The 26,560-nt window shown below is 42.8% G+C and overlaps 1 protein-coding gene across 1 annotated transcript in view; it reads left to right on the forward strand.

Moving 5' to 3' along the window:
• cacna1ab (calcium channel, voltage-dependent, P/Q type, alpha 1A subunit, b) overlaps positions 1-26,560 on the forward strand; it is a 572,403-nt gene that overhangs the window by 351,153 nt on the left and 194,690 nt on the right. The window contains exon 20 of the mRNA XM_078234782.1: positions 21,259-22,149. Within this exon, the coding sequence (XP_078090908.1) occupies positions 21,259-22,149 (891 nt within the window). The remainder of the gene's footprint in view (positions 1-21,258; positions 22,150-26,560) is intronic.

Below are 26,560 nucleotides of genomic sequence, written 5' to 3' on the forward strand. Positions count from 1 at the left end.
GAGTTCTTTGAATAAGCAACGTGGATAATGGGAAACCTGGATATGTAGTGCACTTGGATTTTCGAAAAGCATTTGATAAGGTGCCACTTCAAAGGTTACTACACAAAAAAGAACTCATGCTGTAGGGAGTAATATATTAGTATGGATAGAGAATTGGTTAGCTAACAGGAAAGAGAGAATAAGGATACATGGCTCATTTGTGGGTTGGCAAGTAGTGGAATGCCATAGAGAGCAGTGCTGGGCCCTCAATGATTTACAATCTGTATCAATGGCTTGAGGGATTGATTGAATGTATGGTTGCTAAATTTGCTGATGATGCAATGATAGGGAGAAGAATGAGGTGTGAAGAGAATATAAAGAGCAGGTTAAGAGCATAATGTGGGAAAATGTGAACTTGTCCACTTCAACAAGAAGAATAAAAAGCAGCATATTGTTTAAATACAGAAAGATTGCAGAACTCGATGGTGCAGAAGGATTTGGGTGTCCTGGTAGATGAATCACAAAAAGCTAGTATGCAGGTACAGCAAGTGATCAGGGATCAGGAATGGAATTTTGTTGTTTATTGCCAGGGGAATGGAATATAGGTGGAGCAAGTTAGAGGGACTGAGTGGCCTACTCCTGCTCCTAGTTCATAGAAGTAGAAAGGTTTTGCTATAGTTGTTGAGAGTACTGTCTGGAGTATTATGTACAGTTTTGGTCTCCTTACTTAGGATATAACTGCATTAGAAGGTTAGAGGTGGTTTACTTGACTGCTACCTGGCTTGAAAGGGTGATCTTATGGGGAAAAGTTGGACAGGTTCAGTCTGTGTCCATTTGAGTTTGGAATAATGAAAGGTGACCTTACTGAAACATGCAAGATACTGAGGGAACTTGACAGGGTGAATGCTGAGAAGAGGATGATTCCCTTTGTGAGAGAGACTAAAACTAGGGGGCACAATTTTAAATTAAAGGGTCCCCTTTAATGTGGAGATGAGGAGAATTATTTTCTCTGAGGATTGTTAGTGTGTGGAATTCTCTTCCCCAGAAAGCAATGGAGGTAGAATCATTGAATATTAAGACTGAGTTAGTTAGTTTCTTGATTGACAAGGGAGTCGAAGGGTAGACTCGAAAGTAGAGTTGAGGCCACAATCAGAGCAGCCATGATTTTATCAAATGGCGGAGCAGACTTGAGGAGCCAAATGGCCTACTCCTGCTCCTAATTGCTATATCCATATGCATGTGTGTTTATAGCGAGAAATACTGATGGGCGAGCTGCCAATAGGCCTCAATATTTGCCTGTGTTTTCCCAAGACTTGATGCTAGGAGTAAGGAAAAGCTAGTAGAGTGAGAGCAATTCTCCCACTGACATGTCTCTCCCCCTGGTGAGGGCCTTGACCTGACCTTCTCTGCACAGAAACATGATGGAGTTTGGGCAACTAGTGATTGGTAGGATGAATCATGTTCATTAACCCATAACATTCAATAACAACATAAGTTAAGAAACCACTGTTTAAAGCAAAAACTACAATTGATGGCAATTAATAGATACTAACATGGTGATTATATGATTAGTTCCACCTAAAGTTCATCTTACATTGGTTCTACACCCCAGAATCCAATACTCAAACCTTGAAGGCAATTTGATATTCCTGAATACCAGTGGACAAAATTGCTTGATTTTTTTTCCCCAAGAGGCAATGTTGATTTTATTTGAGTCAAATTTTCAGAAAGTTTGAAAGCAAGAAGTACCAGGACAGTCATGAATTTTAAAAAAATCCCAGAATGTGTGCACTTCATCTGGTGTTTGGTAACAAAGAGCATTCTTCTGAACTTTGACGCTTTTTCCACATGTCTGAACAGTACAGAGAGGGTAAGACCCCCTTCCCCTAGGACCTCAGTGTACTACCATGACGCCTGCACTCAAATGTAAGTACTCATGCAGTGCAGGTTAGAAATGAAACAAAAAGATGAGAGCTTCCCCCCAAAACATCCAAATATCGCATACTAGGAATTGATCGCTTTGTGGAATAACTTTTGTGTTTAATATACATTTAGGCAATGTTGAGATATGCCCAATGCTGTCAAATCTGATCTGTAAGTCCCACCTTTGTGTTTCTTGAAACTTTGAAAATAGTTAGAGATCAATATGACAATTATTTTGCTTGTAAAATAGAGCTATTTATTTTACACTAGTTGTATTTATACTGTAAATTTTATGTTGTGTGTTTTTTGTAATTATTTTGATGGTGTTTTCATATGTAAAATATGTATGGATTGCAAAATCACAAATGATATTAAATGCTATGTTTGCAGGTTAAATGTACAATAATATGGACTAGGTGCAGCAGCGGATTAGTTAGTTAACTTTTAAGCTGTGAAATCTGTACTTGAATCCAGTGCAAATTGCTCTAACTACTGACTGGAACGAGTTTCGCTCCATTTCAATTAGGGTCATTTCCAAAAACTTTGATCACATGATAACCAGCGTCAAACACTTCCACCATCGGCCCCTTGTTCATCAACATTGCCTGCTGATGCCAATTGACCCTTCTGTTACCCAAATGGATGATTTAAACAGCATTTTATTTATCTGCATTATTTTTATAACTAATCCAGAGAAAAGGGAAAAAAAACGCATAATGTTTTTAATACCACCATATTTTTTTCTCTCAGATCCTCCCGGTGCCCTGATGTGCTAGTGTTCGCACCTCTTAACTCAGAAGGCTCATTTCCTACACCAGATATTCCCAGTGATTCTTGATCGGAGCTCTGGCACTGAATTCTCAGTTGATATCTAGTGGGGCATGTGTGTCCTTTAGGTGTCTGACCTTCCCATTCCCAACTAAGTTGTGGGAGCCCCTAAAACCCTCCCTTCATATAGGACTAAAGACCCCCATCACCTGATACAAATATGGTTGTGGCCATGAAAGAAGTGCTTACATCATGGTTTGTAGGACAGTTAATCAGCCCGTGAAACCATCCATTACTTCACACACTTCTACAAAGGAAGAATGTGAAGGTATGGAAACAACAATAATTGGAAGTTGCTTTGAACTCCAATAGAAATCAAGAAAAGATGAAGTTATTGTCTTTTTTGGACTGCACAGCTTGATTTGTAAGAGGTTCAAAATTCTCTCCTTGAAGGGGAAGCATGGAGCCCTGTCTGTGTAATCATTGTGTTCCCATATGGTTGCCTGAAATCTCTTGAGATTATTGAATAAACCGTATGAGTAAAAACATATATTGGCATCTGAGGGAGGAAACAACATGTTAGCTTTTGGGGGGCTGGACATAGAGAGGGAAATTGTGATTCTTAAGCAACAGTGGGTGTTATAACCAATACCACTCATTAGACTTGGATATGGACTATAAAGGCCATTTCACAGTAATCTTTGTAGTTCCAATTAATTCAAACCAATAAATTAGATTAAATCACTATTGTTTTGTAACAATGAACGTAGTTTGTTATTTAGTTTGAAATACCCATTACTTCAAAACCTAGCATTCCCACTGTGTTGAAGTCCTATTCTCATTGTGAATCTATTAGCTACTTCTGACATTCACTTTGTCAAGCAGCAGAACAATTATCATATGCCATGTGCCTGACAACAGTGCTTGCATTGGGAATTACACCAAATGGTATTTTTAGGAATTATGATTTCCTTATTTTAATTTGTACTTATTCTGTGTTCATTTGATTTAATGTGTATTGATGATGTGCTTTACTTTTCAATAGCTGTGGTTCATGGTGTGAAATGGACATAATTTATATGGAACCGACAACTGAGTTCCATAGAGTGAGACTGATTCAGTTGTTATCATAACCTTTAGGCAGAACTTTGTATTTAATCAGATTATGGTTCATTTGATTTTGTTGCAGGACAGGAGTTGGGTCTATAAGTTATGAAAAGAAGCTTGTAAACTAAAAAAAAATGGGGATTGAGAGAGAAATTGACCCAGGTTTTTTTAAATATGGAAATAAATGAACTGAGGTAACACAATGAGGACAAAATTTACATCATTAATGAGAATCGAGTGAATTCCCCTCTCCCATCACCTGCATGCTATGGAGTACTGATCTCTGCAAAGGCTTTATGTCAGTTTAGGCAGAATTTTGATTTGATTTATTATTGTCACATGTATTGGGATACAGTGAAAAGTATTGTTTCTTGCATGCTATACGGACAAAGCATATCATTCATAGAGAAGGAAAGGAGAGAGTGCAGAATGTAGTGTTACAGTCATAGCTAGGGTGTAGAGAAAGATCAACTTAGTGCGAGGTAGGTCCATTCAAAAGTCTGACAGCAGCAGGGAAGAAGCTATTCTTGAGTTCATTGGTGTGTGACATCAGACTTTTGTATCTTTTTCCTGATGGAAGAACGTGGAAGAGAGAATGTCCGGGGTGCATGGGCTCCTGAATTATGCTGTCTGCTTTTCCGAGGCAGCAGGAAGTGTAGACAGAGTCAGTGGATGGGAGGCTGGTTTGCGTGATGGATTGGGCTACATTCACGACTTTTTGTAGTTTCTTGTGGTCCTGGGCAGAGCAGGAGCCATACCAAGCTGTGATACAACCAGAAAGAATGCTTTCTATGGTGCATCTGTAAAAGTTGGTGAGAGTCGTTGCTGACATGCCAAATTTCCTTAGTGTTCCGAGAAAGTAGAGACAATTTTATTGGCTTGGATTCTGGAGAAGTACTGGAGGATTGGAAAACTGCCAATGTGACAGTCTTATTCAAAAAGAGAGAGAGGTAAAAAGCGGATAGCTATAGGTCAATTGGCCTCCCATCTATTGTTGGAAAAATGTTGGAATCAGTTATAAAGGAAGCAATAGCACAGTTGGAAAATCATAATCTAATCAAGCAGAGTCAGCATAGCTTCATGAAAGAGAGATCACTGCGGAATTTTCCAGCTGTTAAAGCCGGAGGGATTTTCTGGACCCGCTGCAGTTAACAGAGATTTGGCTGAGCGCCATCTTTACTTGCGGTGGCGCTGGAAAATTTGGAGCATGAATGGCCAGAAAATTCCGGCCCATGTCTGACTAATTTATTCATTTTTCATGGAAGTTTTAACCAGAGTGGATGGAGGGGAGCCAGTAGATGTATTGCATTTGGACTTCCAGAAGGTGTTCAACAATGTACCTCACAAAAGGTTAAGTCATAAGATAAGAGCCCATGGTGTCGGAGGTAGTATATTGGCATGGATAGAGAATTGGTTAGTGGGCAGGAAATGGCGAATAGAGATAAGGGGTTCTTTTTCAGGTTGGCGACCTGTAACCAGTGAGGTCCCACAGGGAGCAATGCTGGGACCACAACGGTGACTTGGAGGAAGGAAGCGAATATACTGTAGCCATAATCCCCTTACCACTCTTGTGCCAAACAGGAATAAATAACTTCTGGAGTTCACTTATTCATTCTTTAAATGCCTGCCATTGCCTGTTCATAGTCTTTCCTTTCAGTAATGTTTCCCAGTCCGTCCTGGCCAATTCATGCCTCCTACCATCATAGTTACCTTTATTGAGATTCAGGGTCTTTTTCTGATTGGCAGTCAGTGACTAGTGGGGTTCCCCAGGAATCTGTGCTAGGATCCCAACTGTTTACATTATATATTAATGATTTGGAAGAGGGAACTGAATGTATTATCTCCAGATTTGCAGATGATACAAAGTTGGGTGGGAGGGTGAGCTGTGAGGAGGATGCAGAGATACTTCAGTGTGATTTGAGCAGTGGGCGTCTGCATGGCAGATATAGTATAATGTGGATAAAAATACTTCTGCTTCCAGTTTCTATATGGATAGGTTAAGTAAGTGGCAAAAAGTTGGCAAATGGAGTATAATGTAAGAAAATGTGTAGTTGTTCATTTCAGAAGGGAGAACACAAGAACAGATTATTTAATGGACAAAAACTGCAGAAAGCTGCAACACAAAGGGACTTGGGATTACTTTGCATGAAACGGAAAGTTATCATACAGATACAGCAGGTAATCAGGAAGGATAATGGAATGTTGGCCCTTATTTCAAGGGGGTTGGATTATAAGAGTTGGGAAGTCTTGCTGCAGCTGTACAAGGTATTGGTGGTGAGACCACATCTGGAGAACTGTGAGCAGACTTGATCCCTTTATTTAAGGAGAGATATTATTTCATTGGAGACAGTTAAGAGAAGGTTCACTAGGATGATCCCCAGTAAGGAGGGATTGTCGAATGAGGAAAGGTTAAACAGGTTGGGACTCTACTCATTGGAATTTAGAAGAATGAGAGGTGATCTCACTGAAACATACAGAATTTTTAATTAGCTTGATAGGGTAAATGCTGAGGGAATGTTTCCCCTCGTGGGAGGGTCTAGGATCAGAGGGCATAGTCTTAGAATAAAGGGACACCAATTTCAGACGGAGATGAGGAGGAATTTCTTCTCTCGGAGGGTGGAGAGTGTTTGGAACTCCTTGCCACAGAGAGTTGTGGGGCAGAGTCACTGTGTATATTTAAGGCTGAGATAGATAGATTTTTGATCAGTTAGGGAATCAAGGGTACATTTAAGTGCAAGGTTCCGTGTGATTGTGAGTTGTCCAAGTTACCCACTATATTCTCACTGTTGTTATGCATTAACAACTGTTTGGTCTATTAGTCAGTCTCTGCATATATATTACACACACAAGTCTCTTAATGGAACACATGCAAGTTGACATTCTTCTGGGCGATGTTCCTTGTCCGGAGAGTGTTGTTCCGTGGCCGTTGTTGCTTTGGTGACTGTTGTTCCATTTGGTTGTTGGGGTCACTGGGATTGATGGTAGTTCTGTGCACAGTACAGCTGGTGAGATACCTTCTCCCTGCCAATTCTGGTGAGGGAGCAGCTTCGCTAGTTTATCTTATAGGCCTGCGGTTGCACTTCTACATCTTGTTGAGTTTTTCAACTCCCGCTTTGAGTTGGAATTGAGGGCCATTCTTTCCTGCTGGAACCTTTGTGTTGCCCCTGAAATCTGTTTGGTCAGATCTCACACAGCTTGGTTCATTTAAGACGTCAGTTTATCGTGTGTTTTCAACTGTATCAATTTAGCTGGAATCTTAGCCTTCAAATCTTCCAGGTCAGCTCTGAAGTGAACATTTACCTTCGTCTCGTGCATTTCATTGCACTGAAATGGTCAGTGACTATCTTGTAGTTTATTTGAATAATTGATTCCTTTTCTCTGGGTTCTTCTGCCTCCCTCTCTCTAGGGTCTACTGTCCCCTTCTCTCTCTTTCTACCTTTTCTTTGTTGGCACGGTCAGGGTTAGCAGTCCAAGCTTTAGACTTGCTTCAGCAGAGATGATGGTCGTGCTTCCCATGTATAACATGGGACTCGAGATCTCCCTCCTTGCCATTGCATTGGGCTGTCAGACTAATTCACCCTCTCGGTATGAGTATCATGCCATAATATAACCTCCATCTTACTTTTGAGGCCTTTATTTTCAGATCAGTATGTTGAACTACTTCACATAGATCTCACATGTGGTGAGCTGGATAAAAATGGCTCGGAGGCCGCATCCAGCCTGTTAACCTGAGATTGGCCAAGCCAATGCTAAGATATCCCTATTAAGCTTGCACCTGTGTCTGTTTGGCACTTATTTTTGCTTGATACTCCTCCTCTGCAGACATCATGATAATAGTCACCAGCAATTTGTCACTTACAAACTTGACTGAACCAACTTGTTGTGTCATGTTTTCTTCTTCATTGGACTGGTCTGCTGAAACCTCTCCAATGGTCATCTGTATCAGCTTGTTTTGCTTCTTTCTAGCCAAACACTTGTGTGCAAAATCATTCAGCTTCTTGCAGTTAAAACACTGATTTCCTCGTGCTGGACAATCCTTCTTTTTGCATGGATGCTTCACAGTATTTGCTGCCTGCCATTTGCGATTGCTCAGCTCTTTTGTCCTGCACCATCCTCAGCCTAATGTATCTCTGGCTCTGCTCTGCCATATGTTTGAGCTGACATTTCACAACTTCCACATTTGGACACACATCTGTCGCATCAGTTTCTCATCTTTCAGTAGATTTGCGCTCATCGAGGGGCCTCTCCGGCCCAGGACCAATCTGTCTTTAATCAGGTCATCTTTTAGCTATCCAAATTCACATGATTCTGCCATGTGTTACTGCCATGTCGTACCATTTCCGTTCTCAATCTAGTGTTGAATACATATTCATATGTAACGTTTATTCGGGGTTCAAAATGTGCATTTAAGGCTTTCAAGATCTCTGTCATTGATTTCCTTTGCTCATCTGTTAAATTTAGGGTGGGATACACTTTGTAGCAGTCCCTTCCCAGCAATGTTAACAGTGTGGTTACTCTTAGCAGTGCAGGCATGTTGCAATCTCATAGTTTTGCCATTATATGTGGAAAAAACTACCAGTTTTGCCATGCATCACCATACAATGTTGATAGAATCATAGAAACCCTACAGTACAGAAAGAGGCCATTTGACCCATCGAGTCTGCACCGACCACAATCCCACCCAGGCCCTACCCCCATATCCCTACATATTTTACCCGCTAATCCCTCTAATCTACACAATGTTACTGAAGATAGGGTTGGAAAATGTTCTTCAGTTGTTTATTTTTATTCACTCAGCACTTACTTGCAGTCTTTATCCTTTTCAGCAGCTTGCTTGGTAGATTTGTACTTTTCTATGTGCCTTTCTGAGCTGTCTCACTTGCAGCCTTTGTCTGGTATCCTTTTATTAGCAGCTTTTTTGTTGCAGATTTTGAATCTATTTGTGTTCCTGGGGTCACATTGCCTTCTCTGAATCATTTCCAGGGTTCGAAATTCTATTTGTGCCACTTTCTGACACCATGCTTCAATTATAAGGACAGCAGTCTTCATCAGCCTGTTTCATTGAGAGCTCTTTATTGAACTGATCTTAAGATGTCTACTTCTGGAGACAGAGTGCCTCATGGCAGAATCACATGACTTGGCAAGCCAGTTAGTCAATACAAGATTGCACTTCCAATACCCAAACAGAGGCTTTATTTGGCTATGAGGTCATTTTTTTCCAACTTTGATTCCTCCAGTGTGAAGGAGTGGGACTAGGCAGAAAAATGGTTCGGCACAGCCAAGAAGGGCCAAAAGGCCTGTTTCTGTGCCGTAATGTTCTATGGTTCTAAGGAGAGTGGAACAGAGATAGTGATGTAGCCATCTGGAGTACCTATGCAACAGCCAGAGCTGTCTGGTTGGTGGAGGAAGCTTTTGGATGTGGACAAGGAGAGTGCATGGGAAAAAGAGGGCAGCCTCATAGTTACAGAAGGCACCATCCAGCACAAAGGTTGTATTATCAGGGGTTCAGCTTAATAGGGATATCTTAGCATTGGCTTGGCCAATCTCAGGTTAACAGGCTGGATGCGGCCTCCGAGCCATTTTTATCCAGCTCACCACATCGTTGGACTCAACCACTGAAGACATAACGGACAAAATTTTGAAACACGCAACAAGCCTGCTCAGCCAATGACAGGTTGGCTTTTCCAGGCAAGGGCTACTATCAGACGGTGTGTTTGTGGGTGTGTGTGTGTTTTTTTAAATTTAGTTTCTTGTTGTATCTTATCCTTCTGAAATTTGCTCACCGTTTCCCTAGATTTGCTCCCTTGAGTGAGAAAAAAATGGAATGTGGCCCCACGAACAAAAAGGTTGGATGAGCTTGCCTTGGCGTCAATGTCTAGGAAGGCAGATGGTGGCAGAGCTGTGTGACATGCTGGAGCAGGAGTTGATAGCAATGGGAAGTGTTGGACACCCAATAGTGATACTGGTACTCGATGCTTTTGCCTGTGGTTTATTCCAGGGATTGTCTGAAGATTTATGTGGCATCTATCAGTTAGCCGTCTGTTATTGCATAAAAGAGGTAACTGATGCCCTGTATCATCAGGCTGTTTCACACCCTGTCAAGCCAAGTGGGTAGTCAGGTTTGGGGTCATAGCTGGATTTGCCTAGGTGGAGGGATCATTGCCTGTGTTCATATGGACATCAAGGTTCCATTATAGCCACCAAATGCCTTTGTGAACAGGAATGGGGTTAGATCTCCTCAATGCTCAAGTTATCGGCAACCACAATAAGCGAATCCTGTAGATGTACCTGTGGTTTTCACAACTTGTCATGACTCTTGTATCCTTTCAGGCCACCTGAATGCCCTCATGGCTGGTTCTTTGTGGATAAGTGCTATCCATTGTGTATATTCTCCGCGTGTATGTTGGAGATGTGTTTGGGGTCAAAAGATGGGTTCTGACCTCACATATCCCCAACACACAAGCAGAGGACATATACATACACTGCCATATGACCACGAAGGCTGCCATTGAACATGGCATTGGTGTTTGGAAGATGAAGGTTAGATGCCTTGATAGATCTTGGGGAGTCCTTCAATACGCACTCTTAAATGCTCATCCATGCATTTACATGCTTGCTTATGGTAACCTCTACAGGGTGGTTTCCCTGTGTCTGAGGTTGATGTGGGAGCAGCCTGCTGCCTTTCTAACATCGGTGCATGAGATGGTTGTGGCGTGTGACCTCTTAGTGCCTGACCCTTATTTGGCCCAGCACATTTGGAGCCACCTGCATCTGTGCAAGATGTCATCAAACCAGCATTCAGCTGGTATCGCCATCAAAATGTCTAAGGACGTCAGCAATCAAAGTGGCTTGGAAGCAGTGGCATTGCCTGCACCTTGCCCTTCCTCCGCTCTTTCAGGTCCCACATGCACAGCAGTGGTTGCCTGGAGTCATTCACTTCGGGAAGATGCATGGCTGGCCCATCTCATCTACCCATCACTCCAAAGATCCCATGGACATGGCCATGCTTCCGAGACCTCTACCACCTAGAAGGACAAGAGCAGCAGATGCATAGGAACACCACCACTTGCAAGTTCCCCTCCAAGCCACACACCATCCTGATGTGGAACTATATCGTCATCGCTTTATTGTCACTTATACAGAAATGTGGAACTCCCTTCCTAACAGCACTATGGGTGTACCTACAAGAAGCCAGCTCACCACCACCTTCTCGAGGATATTTAGGGCTGGGCAATAAATGCTGACCTAGCCTACAATCCCATGAATGAATTTTTAAAAAATTGCTTTTGCAGTGTGTGTGCACAGTCCCCTGCATCCGCTAGGTGCTATGTTCCATGAGGGTTGTCTGTCACTCTCTCTTTGGAGGACACCATGTGTTCACATGCCAGAGAAATGTCACTATTCATGGCATTCATGGGCTCTTCTATTGTTTGCACATGGGACTGCACCGTATCTGAAATTCTAACAGATATGTCACATTGCTGCTGACACCCGAGGCCCCCCAACTGTATGAAGCTGAACATTGCTGGGCCTCTCCTACTCCTCAGAGGGGAAGTGGCCACAACTGTCACTGCCTTTGTTACCTCCTGTGTGCCTGTCCAGTGCTTCCTAGATTGTGCCACCCGTCTACAGGCCTAACAAATCCCACCAATGTGAGTGTATCTGCGCTGAGGAAGAGTGTGATGGAATTAAGTGTCTTGAGATGGCATTACATCCTGTGAGCTTTCCAGTGTTGCAGCAACCCTGATCTATTCCTCATCTGCTGCTGTACCTGCTGGAGAAACATGATTTAACTGAAACAGCTACAGCTTCAACTAACCTCTAGTGCCTCCTGTTGATCAGGACCTTCCAGTGTTGTTAACACTCAGCCTGGAGCCAAAGGCCACACGCAGTGTAAGGAATGAAGAATGCAATCATCACTTTACCTACTCTGCATTGGCTCTACTTCATCCCAATGCAAGGTTGCTCTACTATGACCCATCTAATGTATATGGTCTCCTCCTCCATTGGTGTCGTCATGGAGACGAAAGGCACTTCATTGCCTGTGCATTGATGATCCCTTGAGTACACTTCCCATGCAAGAGTAAGCTTGGACCCCTGTCTCATGACCATCTATGCCAGTCACACAATGGTAAATATGCTGCACCACACTGCTGAGATGTTATGGTTATGTTACTTTCCACCCATCTCACTGTAGCATTCACCCATCACTGACCATGGAGTTTGGGTCTGCAGCCTGCCTGAGTGTCACACATATGCCTTTAAAAATGGTATCTCACAGCAAAATACCAGCACTATGATACAACCACCACTGTCAGTTGACTGGCTGTCCCTCCTGACAGCCATTAAATGGCTCTTAAAAGATAAAATTGCTGAGGACATCCTGCCACCCACCCATGTGTGCTTCTTATTGAGATATCCCCCTGACATTAGGTCATCTGCACAATCAATAATCTTCACGCTATTGTGCCAATTAACACTTAATTAAGCTGAATTAATTATACATCTTGTTAGGATCTAGTCAATAATAAACATCAGGATGTTGATGGTAGGAGATTGAGTAATGGTAATGCCATTGAAGATCAAGTTGGGTATCTAGATTCTGTCTTGTTGGAGAGAGTCATTACCTGGCAATTGTATGGCATGATTATCACTTGCCAGTTATCAGCCCAAGTCTGGATGTTGTCCAGGTCTTGCTGAATGCATGATTTGCTTCAGTATCTGATACTGAATGCTGCAAAATCATCAAAAAATGCATTACGATTTGGGAAAGATAATTTGATGAAACAGCTAAAAGTGGTTGGACCTAGGACAGTTTCCTCAGAAATTCCTGTAGTGATGTCCTGAGACTGAGATAATTAGCCTTCAACAACCCCAATTATCCTCATATGTGCTAAATATGACTCCAGCCAGTGGTGTGTTCCCTTCCAGGTATGCATTGACTTCAATTTTAGTAGAGCTCCGTGATAAAGAACAAAGAACAATACAGCACAGGAACAGGCCCTTCGGCCCTCCAAGCCTGCGCCGTTCATGTGCCCAACTAGACCATTCGTTTCTACCCCTCTATTCCCAGTCTGTTCATGTGGCTATCTAGATAAGTCTTAAACGATCCCAGCGTGTCCGCCTCAATCACCTTGCTTGGGAGTGCATTCCAGGCCCCCACCACCCTCTGTGTAAAATACGTCCCCCTGACATCTGTGTTGAACCTTGCCCCCCTCACCTTGAACCTGTGACCCCTTGTGTTCGTCACCTCCGACGAGTATGATGTCATACTTGGTCAAATGCTGCTTTTAAACTGAGTCACTCTCACCTCAGTTCTGGAATTCGGGTATTTTGTCCATGTTTAAATCAAGGCTCTAATGATACCTGGAGCAGAATGCATCTGGCGGAACCCAAACTGACATTGGTAATCAGGTTATTCATAAGTGAGTACAGCTTGATAAAACTGTTGCAGACACCTTCATCACTTTTTGATGATAATTGCGAGCAGAGTGCTGGGGTGGTAATTGGTTAGATTGAGTTTGTCCTTTTTGTTTGGGTGGGGGGGTACAGGATGTACCTGGAAAATTTTCTATATTGTCAGGTAGATGTCAGTTGCTATACTGGAACAACTTTGCTCGTGGTATGGCTAATTCTGGAACTCAAGTTTTCAATATTACTTCTGAGAGGTTGTCAGGACTCAAAGCCTTTTCTGTATCCAGTGTACTCCGTTGTGGCTTGATGTACAGCAGGCAGTGAAGAAGGCAAATGGTATGTTGACCTTCATAGTAAGAGGATTTAAGTATAGGGATAGGGATGTTTTGCTGCATAGGGCTTTGGTGAGGCCACATCTCGAGTATTGTGTGCAGTTTTGTTGTCCTTATCTGAGAAGGATGTCCTTGCTATAGAGGGAGTACAGCAAAGGTTTACCAGGCTGATTCCTGGGATGGAAGGTCTGTCATATAAGGAAAGACTAAGTCAATTAGGATTATATTCACTGGAGTTTGGAAGACTGAGAGAGGATCTCATAGAAACTTATGAAATTCTAACAGAGTTAGACAGAGTAGATTCAGAGCGTGTTCGCAGTGGAGGGAGAGTTCAGAACTAGGGGTCATAGTTTGAGGATAAGGGGTAAACCTTTTAGAACTGAGGTGAGGAGACATTTCTTTACCCAGAGGGTGGTGAATGTGTAAAATTCACTGCCACCAAATGTAGCCGAGGCCAAAGCGTTGTCTGATTTCAAAATGGAATTAGATGCAGCTCTTTGGTCTAAAGGGACCAACGGCTATGGGGGGAAAGGGGGGATCAGGATATTGATTCGCATGATCAAAATGAATGGCGGAACAAGCTCGAAGGGCTGATTAGCCTACTCCTGCTTCTAGTTTCTATGTCACATGGAGTGAAGTGAATTGGATGAAAACTGGTTTCTGTGGGAAATTCAAGATGAAGCAATGATGGATCGTTCACTTGGCACTTTGGCTGTAAATAGTTCAGCATTGAATTTTGCGCTGACTTGCTGGGCTCTACCGTCATTGAGGATAAAAGATGTTCATGGAGCCTTCTCCTTCTCTGCTGTGTCATCCACCACCATTTATTATTGGATGGGACAGGACAGCAGAGCTTTGATTTGATCTGGTAGTTATGGGATTACATAGCTCTGCTTGTAGCGTGCTTCTTCTGCTGTTTAGCATGCATGTGGTCTTGTGTTGTAAGTCATTTCTCAATGCACCTGGTGCTAATCTTGGTATGCTCTCCTGCACCTGCCATTGAATTAGGGTTGGTCCCTATCTTGTTAATGGTAGAGTGAGGTATATCCCGGACCATGGGGTTGCAGGTTGTGTTAAAATAGAGTTCTGTTGCTTCTGATAATCTAGAGCACCTCGTGGATGGCTAATTTGAGCTACTAAATCTATTCTGAATCTATTCCATTTAGCACTGTGGTGGTGATGGTATTGCCACACAACACAACAGAGGAATTCCTCATTGTGGAGATGGAACTTTATCTCCACCAAAAGGTCATTCCTGCAGTATGGTTAGATGCATCTGCAACAGGTAGGTTAGTCAGGACCTCAGGCTGATTTTCTCACTCCCTACATCCTGTCCAGTCTGGCAAATATGTCCTTTGGGACTCAATCAGCTTAGCCATTCAGGGTGCTACTGAGTTGTTCCTGTTGCTGGGCATTGACGTCTTGTAAAAGGCTTCATTTTTGTGCTTTGGGCTTCAGGTCATCTACAAAAATAAAATAATGGTTGGAAGAAGCTCAGTGAGAGATAAATTTCAAAGTAGGACTACATGATTGAAGCTTTCAGATATCTTCGCCGGAACTCTACTGCCTCACCCGCCATAGTCTCGGAGCGGGCGAGGGTCCGACAATGGAAATCTCCGTTAACCTCGGACGGGAATTTCCAGTCTCGCTCGAGCGAGGTCGTAAAATTCCGCCCCTTGTGATGCTTGTTGTTTGTTCTTTGCATGTTGTTGCATACCCCACTGAACATTAGGAGATTGACAATAGATGGAGCGTAGAGATTTTTCGGTCCTTCCAACGTAAACTGGTAGACCTTTGATTTTACAGACGTTATTTTTAGTTATTATCTTTCGCATATACCTAATAGCACTGTGTGGTACTGCAGCGGTTCAAGAAGGCACAACCATCTTCTCAAGGGGAATTAGAGATGGGCAATAAATGCAGGCCTGGCCAGCGATGTCACATCCCATAAATGAATTAAAAAATATATACATTGATGGATACCTTGATTGCATGCACTGGTGATGGTGGCCCATTGAGGAAATGAAAATGTATTAAAACTCAACTTCTTTTCAAAGTCACAAAACATTTATATAATATATATCACATATTAGATAAATATATCTTGTGTGTATATAGACTGGACTCAACTTGGTATTGGTTGTGGGCAGATAGTAGTGAACTTGTGTACAATTGTTATCTTTATATTAGGTATTGTACAGATATTAATTGATTTTTCTTGTTCTGATTGACCTAAACTATAAAATGACTGATGTCATGTTTTGCAAGATCTTTGGTCTGTGTGAAATTCGATGGTTTCAACTGGGTAGCTTCAACATCCCTGGGATAGGAAAAGATAAAAGAAAAAGCCACGAACGAAGTTCTATAAAATAATTATTCAATATATTGGTATTCTTTCTGTGAAACGAGATAGCAGGGAAACTGTAGCAACAGGCAGTCTCATTCTGTGTAATTCTATGTATTCTACAGGCGGGGCTAGAGGGACTGAAAATTCTTCCCCAAGGCCAACAGACATTTGGCTGTTCTCCAAATTTTTCGGTCCTGCCATGCCAATTCCCACTGTGGGCAGGACCAGATAAGGGGCAGCATGGTGGCACAGTGGTTAGCACTACTGGCTCACAGTGCCAGGGACCCGGGTACAATTCGGCCTTGGGTAACTCTGAGAAGTTTGCATGTTCTCCTCGTGTCTCATTGGGTTGCCTCCGGGTGCTCCAGTTTCTTGCCACAGTCCAAAGACTAGGTTAGGTGGATTGGCCATGCTAAATTTCCCCTTAGTGTCCAAAGATGTGCAGATTAGGTGGATTGGCCATGCTAAATTGCCCCTTAGTGTCCAAAGGTGTGCAGGCTAGGTGGATTAGACATGGTACATGTACAGGGAGAGGTTGAAGGAGAGGGCATGGGTAGGATGCTCTTTCGGAGAGTCAGTGCAGACTCGATGGGCTGAATGGCCTCTTGCTGCATTGTAGGAATTCAATGATTCTAAGTAAATCACTCCTGTAAACCATTATAGATTTTCAGTGGGACGATCTCCAATATCATAAAATTCTGTCCTTCACACCAAAATGAAGCAAGCTGGTGTATTCATGAAACCACTTTTGTTGATTGTGTAGTACAGTTGCGTGAACTACTTCTGTATTTGGACTTTGTTGCCGTCATGATGCATGAAATGATTTCCTTTCAATCTTTCGTTTTGTTTGGTTTTCTCATTAATGTTCATCAGTTCTATTTTGTTACTTGCATTTTAATTTCTCACTGGTTGACTTTGCAGGTGGAAATGGAGTAATATCTCTGGTTAATGAATGGAGTCAGTCAGATTACAAAGCAGTTCTTCAAAATACCCCAGTCCCTCCCCACTCTCCCATCCATACATACTGCAACACAACCATGTGTACACAAACTCAGTTACGCTGCCTGATGTTTTTACCTGGCTGTTACACCTATGATCAGCAATGGTCTTTGTGACATCAGTGTGCCCTGAGGTGGAGAATATTTTATCTCCAATATGATTAAGAGCAGCTTTTCATCTTACTGTATGCTCCCAGCCCCTGTTCATAATGTGCACATAATGTGCACAGGGTAGGTTTGCCTATGTTTCCAATCATCTGCCATGGGCGGCACGGTAGCACAGTGGTTAGCACTGCTGCTTCACAGCTCCAGGGACCTGGGTTCGATTCCCGGCTCGGGTCACTGTCTGTGTGGAGTTTGCACATTCTCCTCGTGTCTGCGTGGGTTTCCTCCGGGTGCTCCGGTTTCCTCCCACAGTCCAAAGATGTGCGGGTTAGGTTGATTGGCCGTGCTAAAAAAATTGCCCCTTAGTGTCCTGAGATGGGTAGGTTAGAGGGATTAGCGGGTAAATATGTAGGGATATGGGGGTAGGGCCTGGGTGGGATTGTGGTCGGTGTAGACTCGATGGGCCGAATGGCCTCTTTCTGCACTGTAGGGTTTCTGTGATTTCTATGAATTCCTAGCTACTGCTCCAAGTTTGTCTCTTCCGTCAGAGGTGAGACATATTGGACATGATTTTACCACCTCACCGCACCCAGCAATCAGCGCGGCAAGCTGGGAAAATAGCATGCAAAGCTAAAAATCCGATTTGCGTCCGTTGTGAAACTGTTTGTTATCTTCCCAGCTCTTTCCACGTCTCCGGCGAGACGTCACGCGGCGCGAATCACTACTGGTCTGCACTAGCGCAGACCTGGCGAGTTGGTCACGCCGGGGGGCTCGGGTGATTATCAAAGCCCCTTGTGCTCAGTGACATGGCCAGACAATGTCCGTCGGGCACCACCAATCTTACAGTGCTCACCGGGCACGCCGACAGCAGACATGAGACATGGCTGGTGTGTCGGTGGCAGTGCCAGGAGGTGGGACCTGGCTGTGAGCAATTACAGCAGTGGGGGGATATGCAGAGGGATCATGCAGGATTGGTCGCAAAGACGGTGAAAACTGGGGGGTGGGTTAGGGGAGGGGTTGGGGTCATGTCTGGGGTCAGCCAGGGGACCCGTTGGCTGGATCCTGATGCCCCAGTGTGGACGCCCCGTGTCGGGGTGGGGAGAAGGACATGCTGCCGATAAAGTTGGGGGAGGAGAGGTGAGAGGCTCGATGTCCATGAGGGGTGCACCATGAGATCAGGGCACCCTTGCAAAATGATGGCCGGCACTCAAGCCAGTTTCACCAGTGTGTTTAAGCTCTGCATCCCTCTGTACTGATGCCAAGCTCCCAACTCTCCAAAAAAGTGATTGAGTGTCGAAGAATTGTGATGCGGAGCGTGCCTGGGAGACCGGCGCAGTTAACCCCATGTTTCTCGCTGTTATGACACTTAGAAATTTTGGGGGGAAATTCCGCCCATCATTTATGATTGAACATACACATCTTTACTCTGAACTTAGCCATGTATTATCTGACCCATAGGTCCATGTTGCTGACACTGTGAATGTGTCTTCTATTTCAATCGTATTACTTCATGAGCACAATAGGCTAAGTTCTCCAGGAATGGATAACCAAGGCATTTGGATGCAACTATATCTTGTTATTGATGCATCGTATAGCCTTCTGCTTGACCCATGTGCTATGACAGATCAGTCATTCTCCCTCTAATGAAAAGTAGTGCACAATGAAGGAAAATAGAAAAGAGGGAGGGATAATCAAGAAAAATATTGAATATGCTGTTCCAGTTTCCTGCCTTGCAAAGTAGCTCATGTTGAACTCTGCACATTTAACTGATTGCATGCTGCATGGAATGCGCTGGATTTCATTTGCACTCTGGTAAGTAAGCATGGCACTGAGTGCACCAACCTCAGCTACATCTTACTTTTCTCTCTTTTATTCATCACAATTTTATGCTTTCTGCTTCTTTTCATGATTCAGTTTGAAGTTTAAATCAAGTAAAAATGTATTGATATTGTTTTCCCTGAAGGCAAGAAAGCTTTCTACTCGATACTGCCATTATTATAGGCCATTTCTGCAATTCCAGGTCTTCTAACCCCAAACCCATCCCAGATTGTGCGGTCAATTGGACGAATTTTCTTTCACTTCTAGAAGTCGGGTTCAATTCCAAGCTAAACCAATGAGAAAAAAACCCCTCTTCTTTCTGGTGGCTGTAAGTTCATAAGTGAAATTAGTCTCCAACAACTCGAATCTATTTATTATGTAGCAGTGTCCAAACTACAGGAATAGGCCATTTGGCCCATCATGGTCAATGCTGGTATTTATGCTCCATACGATGTTCCTCCCACCCGTATGCATTAACTCCATCAGCAGATTCCTTTCTCCCTCGTGGTTTATCCAGCTTCTCCTTAAATTCATCTATACTGTTCACCCTGTGGTAGAAGGTTCCCCATTCACACCAATCTCTGACTGAGGAGCTACCTCTAAATTCCTTATTGGATGTGTTAGTAATTATTTTATATTTATGGCTCCTAGTTCCGGTCTTGCCTATAAGTGAAAACATTTTCTATGCTGATTCTATCAAAAGCTTTCATGATTATAAAGACTTTTATTAGGTCACTCATCAGCATTATCTCTTCTAAAGAAAAGAGACCCAGCCAATTCCTGATAGGTGCAACATCTCAGTTCTGATTAACAAGTATTGATCATTAATGTATTTTCTATTGGGTACGAAAACAGAGACCTTAACTGCCCAATTTTCAGTTCTAATTAGCATCAAACTGAGAAAAGAAAAATCTCCACTTCAGAGATTAATGTTGAAGCAGATTAATGTTGAATTGGAAGGAAAAAGGCAGAGAAAAGGTGAATCCAGATGGGGCAGAAAAGTAGAAGCTGTCATGTTCAATCTACTTATGGCACTTGATTTAAAAAAGAATTGACAGGGATTTAGCATGAAAGGAAAGGAGACACAAACAGAAAAGTATGTAATCTTTTAAAGTGGTTTATCATAAAAATCTAACTGACTAATGTCCTTCAGAGAATGAAGTGTGTCATCCTTATCCAATTCTTCCTATATGTGGCTTGTGTTCCACATTAGTTTAGTTCATTGCTAACTGCCCGCTGAAGTCATATAGGCATATCCAGGGCAACTAGGAAATGGGCAATAAACATCGGCCTAACCGGGGATGCCAAGGTTGTGAGCTAGGATAAAAATATACTTTGTGTAACCTATGCTTCACATAGGATATTGCTTTAAAATTACTTATAAATAGGTTCCTAAGCACCCAAATATGAGATTTTGAGAAGGTTCCAAAAAATGGAGGCCAGCCTTATTTTATACAAACTTGATTTAGTTTGATTTATGTTATCTTGTTGTTTAGCTGAAATCAAAACAGTTCAAAAATATTATTTCAAAAGGAGTCATCATTACAATTGAGTTTCTGCAATTTTTTGTGCTGATTTTTTAAAAAAACTCTCAAAGCTGATGACGGGCTTTGCGTCAAATTAATTGGCATGGTAAATTTTTGTTAATTGGGATTGTTTGTGGCCTTTTAAGAAGGCTCTTAAAATTAAGCTGTTTTTAGGAGAAAGGGCTTAAATAGGCAACTTTAATTCACTAAGAAACTGACTAGTACATGCCAATGCAACTAGCAAATGATTATGCACAGTTCTTTTAAATAATTTTCTGTTATTTAAAATTGTGTTACATTTAGTAAAAATACTTTTTGGTTGGCACCTCCACTATTTCCTCCCTTGCTTCTCTTAACTGCCTGGGATACATTTAATCAAGACTCCCTGACTTTCAAAGATGCTGAACCCTCTTATTATCTCCTCTTTTCCCATCTAATATTTCATCAAAACAGAAACTGTACCCCCAAAATTTTATGACCGCTATTCGGTGCAACGGATGATTCCATTTGTGTGAAATAAAAGTTATAAGGAAAGATGAAGGAGTTTGGCTTTGTTTTCATTAGTGATGAAATGTTGAGGTGACTCAGTAGAAGTCTTCAAAAATGGGAAGTTGATCAATAAAGGCAAATTGATCACTGTAGGAGCCACAGATAAAAAATAAGCAAAATGAGATTGAGGGTTAAAGTGAAATTTTCATCCAGAAGATAATCAGGTTATGAGGAAAATCCATTCAAATGAACATAACACAAGATCTCAGAGACAATAGACAATCCTCTTGAGGCTTTGAAATACAATGAGAAATCAAGTAGGTGGAGTGGATTCTTGAAAAAGAATGGCCTTAAACTCCACCTGCAAGCAGACAGGTTTTAGGTATTATTGCATAATTAGTTTTGGAAGTTGCACTGGTCAGAATATCTGGTAACTTCTATTTTCTTCACAGGAAAGAACAACAGAAGAACCAGAAACATGGAAAGACAGTGTGGGAACAGCGAATGAATGAGATGAGAAAGCAAAATCTGATGACCAGTCGGGAGGCTATTTACAATGAGTTAGACCCCGATGAGAGATGGAAAATGGCCTACTCAATGAATATCCGACGTGACATGAAAACACACCTGGATCGACCTTTGGTCGTTGACCCTCAGGAAAATAGGAACAACAACACTAACAAAACCAGGCCTTCAGAACCAACAGCTGATCAACGAAGCAGTCAACAGAGGGCTGAGGAGTTTCTGAGAAAGCAGACTCGTTACCATGATCGAGCCAACGATCCAAACAAAGAGAGGACATCTGAGAGGGAAATGGGGGGATTGGAACAGGGAGACAGGCCCAGGAGGTATCGCAGTAACAGTAAAGAAGGAGAATCCAATCGAGATGGTGTTCCAAGAGATGTGGAATACCGTGGAAGGGACCGGGAAGGAAACCATGAGAAAAGTACAAGGGATGGCGATGGTGAAAGGAATCGAACCAATGAGTCTCACCGGCGGCACCAACATAGACCGGGAGTAAGCAAAGAAGGGAGAAGTGCCTCACCAAGGCCTGAGGGAGATAGAGAGCGCAGACACAGGCCACACCGGCGTAATGTAGAAAGTCATGATGTCAGTGCAGTAGAGGAGGGTGTCAAAAGCGAAAGAAGTGAAAGGCGCTCAAAGCACAGGGAGGGTACCAGGGGCAACAAGGAAGGGAAAGGAGGCGGAGAAAGCGAGAATCCAGATGGGCCAGAGAAACGGCGTAGGAGCCGACATGCTCAATCCACTTATGACAATGATACAAAAAAAGAGAGAGATGAGAAGGATCCAACGGCAAAGGAAAGGAGACACAAACGGAAGAAGTATGTAATGTTTTCAAGTGATTTAACAAAACATTTAAGATAATATGGTTACATTGTGTGAAATGCAAAGCTCATTAACTAGAATGCATATATTGTAGAATATTAGATGCTGAATAAAGACATTTTGTCAAAGTTTTCTCTCCTGAACTGACCAGGACAATCACAAGAATGCCAACGTTGGGGAAATAACTTTATCCTGTATGAGAAGGGAGGGCTGATTGGTTGGCAAGTAGACTCTGATTGGTAGAGGCATTGCTATGGAGAATGCACTCATTAATAATGGCTGACAATTGCCAAGCATTATTTGAATATTTAAACCAGGCAGCTTGACTGTGATTGGTCAAGGTATTGCCCTGAGGAATGAACCAGTGAATGTTTGTCATTTCTTTTGGTTCAGTTGAAACAGGCACAGTGTGTGTGTATGTTCATTCTGCAAGGAGCAGGGCCCTATGTATTAAAAGATGAAGCTTCTAGTACATGCAAATGCACCACACTGCGAGCCCGACTGACAATCTTAAATTGGTTGTCAACACATTAGCACACGGAGGATTATGTATAAATTGCCTCATCACAGAATCAATTCTAATGTTGGACACTTTGTTTTATATTTTGCAAGCACAGGTTGGTGTACCTTGCCCATTGCAAACAGTGGAAGGAACATGCTGTTTTATATAATCTGCCAGTCTTTGGGACATACGGTCTATATACCTAGCAAAACACTGGCACTGAAATTGGCACCAAGGTTGTAAGTCAGGCTCACAGGCATTTGTGGGTACGGGCAGGTACATATATTAATACACCAGGTCCTGTTCTTTGCAGACAGAAAGAACAGGTACACACATTGCATCTGTTTCAGCTAAACAAAATAAATAACGGCCATTTGCTAACTCATTCCTCAGGGCAAGCCTTGACCAATCAAGGTCAAATTGCCTGGTTTAAATTTTCAAGCAATGCTTAGCAATTAACTGATGCATTTTCCCTGGCAACACCTCTACCAGTCAATATCCACTTGTAAACCAATCAGCATTCTCTTCTCATACAGTATAAAGTTATTGCTTCCACTGACAATGGTATTCTTTGCAATTGTCCAGATGAGTGCAAGATGAAACGCTTTGACAAGAATGTCTTTTTACAGCAATACTCAAGTTCTATTCTACCAAATGAATATCAGATGCCTTAAAATGGCAGTCTGTCTTGCCATGATAGCAATCATTGACGGATTCTAGAATAAAACACTCAGTTGTCACAGACCAGTAGTATTGTCAGTCAAGTTCAGTTATTAACACTGAGTCCGAAGTTTGTGAGTTCAAGTCACAGTCCAGATTTTGAATACATAATTTAGGTTGGCATTCCAATGCATTATCAAATAAGTGCTACATTTTGAATGTGCCAGTCTTTGAGTGAGACACTTAAATCTTCTGGCTATTCCTTAACACAGGTAAATGCTGTGGATTCCTTGAATAGATTTGAAGAATAGTAGAGATTATCTCTGTGTCCTTGCCAACATTCCTCCTTTAATTTACATAAAAATAAATTAAAATGGTTATTCCTCTCATTATTTGTGTGCAAATTTGCTGCATGTTTGCCTACAGAATAATGGTCACTACATTTAAAAGTAATTCACTATGTGTGTGAATCTGTGATGCATGATAAGCTACTCCGCAACTGTAAATTATTTTGTATTTGTTGCCATAGCCAACTTTGTAAGAGATCCCAAAATGATTAATGCTCAAAAGTCTTAGAATGGAGACGTATCCAACTAGTTTGATACTGAGCCAAGCAGACTGGTGAATCCCCAAATTTGATGTCTGTCCTGTGCTGAGTTATCGATCTCAACCAGAGCGACAGCAGGATAAGGAAAGTTTACCATATAATCATGTGGCTTGGAGAGGAGACTATTCAGCCAGGGGTTCTGCTGCTGCTCAGTTTGCAGTGAGCAATATGCATGTATACTCGGGCTGCAGATTGATGCACACACCTGTAACGTACCTTCATGAAGGAGCAAGTTATCAAAAAAGAATTGCCCAGTTTTAAACTCTCAATCTCAGGACAAAGATTATTTTGATACCCCACATCTTCTCATTATGAAGACTTTTTCATGCTCTACGTGATAAATTTTCCAGTCCTCTTCTGCCACAGATTGAGTCTTCAGCCACTACTAGGGACCTTTATGGTTGCACAGCTGAGATCAAGGCTGAACTGTGACTGTTCAGGAACAAAGATCTTGCATCCCCATGCTTCTCAATGCAACCTATCACACAGCATAGTCCTCCTGAATAACCAACCGGTGGGTTTCTTCATCCCTGCCAATCCTATGATGCATAGGATTTATAAAAGGTTCGCTGACTCCTATAATCAGTGTGTCAGCTTTGGCTCAATGGTGTCATGCTTGCTTCTGAGTCAGAGGCCTAAACCTTCTCAACCCACCCAGTGTGGGAATTTGTCACAGGCAGGACCGAAAATGTGACAGTCAGGCAAGGGATCATAGAAACACAGAAGGAATTTCTGGTCTCTGGACGGGCGGAACCGGAAAATCCCACCCAGAAGGTTGTGGGTGCAAGCCCCACCCCAGAGACTTGAGCAAAACAATCCAGACGGTCACTAACAGGACAGCACTGAGGGAGCGCTCCACTTTAGAGTTGCCATCTTTTTGGATGAGACATTAAATAGAGATCCCACCTGCCCTCGGGGATGAATGTAAAAAAATCCTGATTTTGAAAAAGGGAAGAGCTATTATCTGTGTCCAGGGCCAATATTCCTCCCTGAATAATGACTTAACAGACAGATTTATCTGGTCCTTACCCCACTGCTGTTGCATTAGCGTGCTGTGTGCAAATTGACTGCCATGTTTCCTATAATACAACTGTGACTCCACTTCATTGGCTAAAGTCACTTTGGGACATCCTGAGGTTGTGGAAGCCACTATATAAATGCAAGTTTTGATTTTCTTCTTTCTGCAATACACGCATATGTATTGTCTTTCAGTGTACACTCATTTACATATGCAGTTAAGGAATATACAAGTAATTGTAAATATACTATTATATTTAAAATTATGGTTAAAATATACTAACTTTGCTTAGTATACAATATATACTGTCATAAAATGGTCTGACAGATGTAAGATAGACATACTGGCCTATTATGCCATATATTTTAAATAATGTGGGTTATTATGTAATATACAATGACTGGAGTATTATGTAATAACACTATATTTCCAATGGTGCTGCTAACAGTAAGTTATAAGTTAGGAAACATAAATATACAGTCTCTTGAGCCTCACACTCATGATTAAAATGATCTGATTACTGCTTTATAAACACTCATAACGGAAAGAAAATGGGGATCCTTCATGCCGGTCTGTTCGGCGAAATCAGCACTGCAACCTTCCAGCACTCTGTCAGTGTTTTTGATTGCTGGGAGCTTTGCGCGGGAATGGGGTGGGATGGAGCCTACACACGCCAGTGAAGCCAGCTTCAGAACTTTCTGGCACCATTTTGCAGGGTACCCCGCTCTTCCGGTGAACCAGGAGAACTCCTCCCACACCTCAACCACCCCACGGACAGCGGACCTCACCTCCCCTTCATTGACGGCATTGCACACGCCACATCGATATGGGACGCTGGCATCGGGGCATCAGGCTCCTCCCAATGGGAACACTGGCGGACCCCTGACATGACAGCATGGTAGCACAGTGGTTAGCACTGCTACCTCACAGCGCCAGGGACCCAGGTTCGATTCCCGGCCTTGGGTGAGTGTCTGTGTGGAGTTTGCACATTCTCCCCATGTCTGCGTGGGTTTCCTCCAGGTGCGCTGGTTTCTTCCCACAGTCCAAAGATTTGCGAGTTAGGTTGACTGGACATGCTAAATTGCCCCTTAGTGTCAGGGGATTAGCAGGATAAATACATGGGGGTACAGAAATAGAGGCTGGGTGGGATTGTAGATGGTGCAGGCTGAATGGGCCAAATGGTCACTTCTTGCACTGCAGGTATTCTGTGATTTTATGACCCTCTCCGCGACCCACCTCTGCATGTCTACCACCACATCCCCCACCCCATAGGCCCCCTCTGTGCATAGCCCTACACCCACTCAGGCCCCACCCCCACTTAGGCCCCCACTCCCTTGCCCCTGGCACACTTGCAGTGCCCAATTGGGCACTGCCCAGCCATGCCCCCAACCACCCGGGAGCTTTAATAGCCTGCCCCTCAGTGTGGCTATGGCGCCTGATCTCCTCTACTGCAGAACAGCAATAATTCTCGCCGGCGAGCTGGGAAGCATCCGGGAACGGGGAAGCAGCTGTGCCGGACTTGATAATTATATGGAGTTCCAAGCAATCTCAGCATAAAGCCCTTCTCGATGCGAATCAGCTTTTTGGCCTCTCGTGCTCTCTTCCCGACTTGCCATGCTG

Source organism: Mustelus asterias, chromosome 19 (assembly GCF_964213995.1).
Source record: "Mustelus asterias chromosome 19, sMusAst1.hap1.1, whole genome shotgun sequence".
NCBI classification, from domain to species: Eukaryota; Metazoa; Chordata; class Chondrichthyes; order Carcharhiniformes; family Triakidae; genus Mustelus; species Mustelus asterias.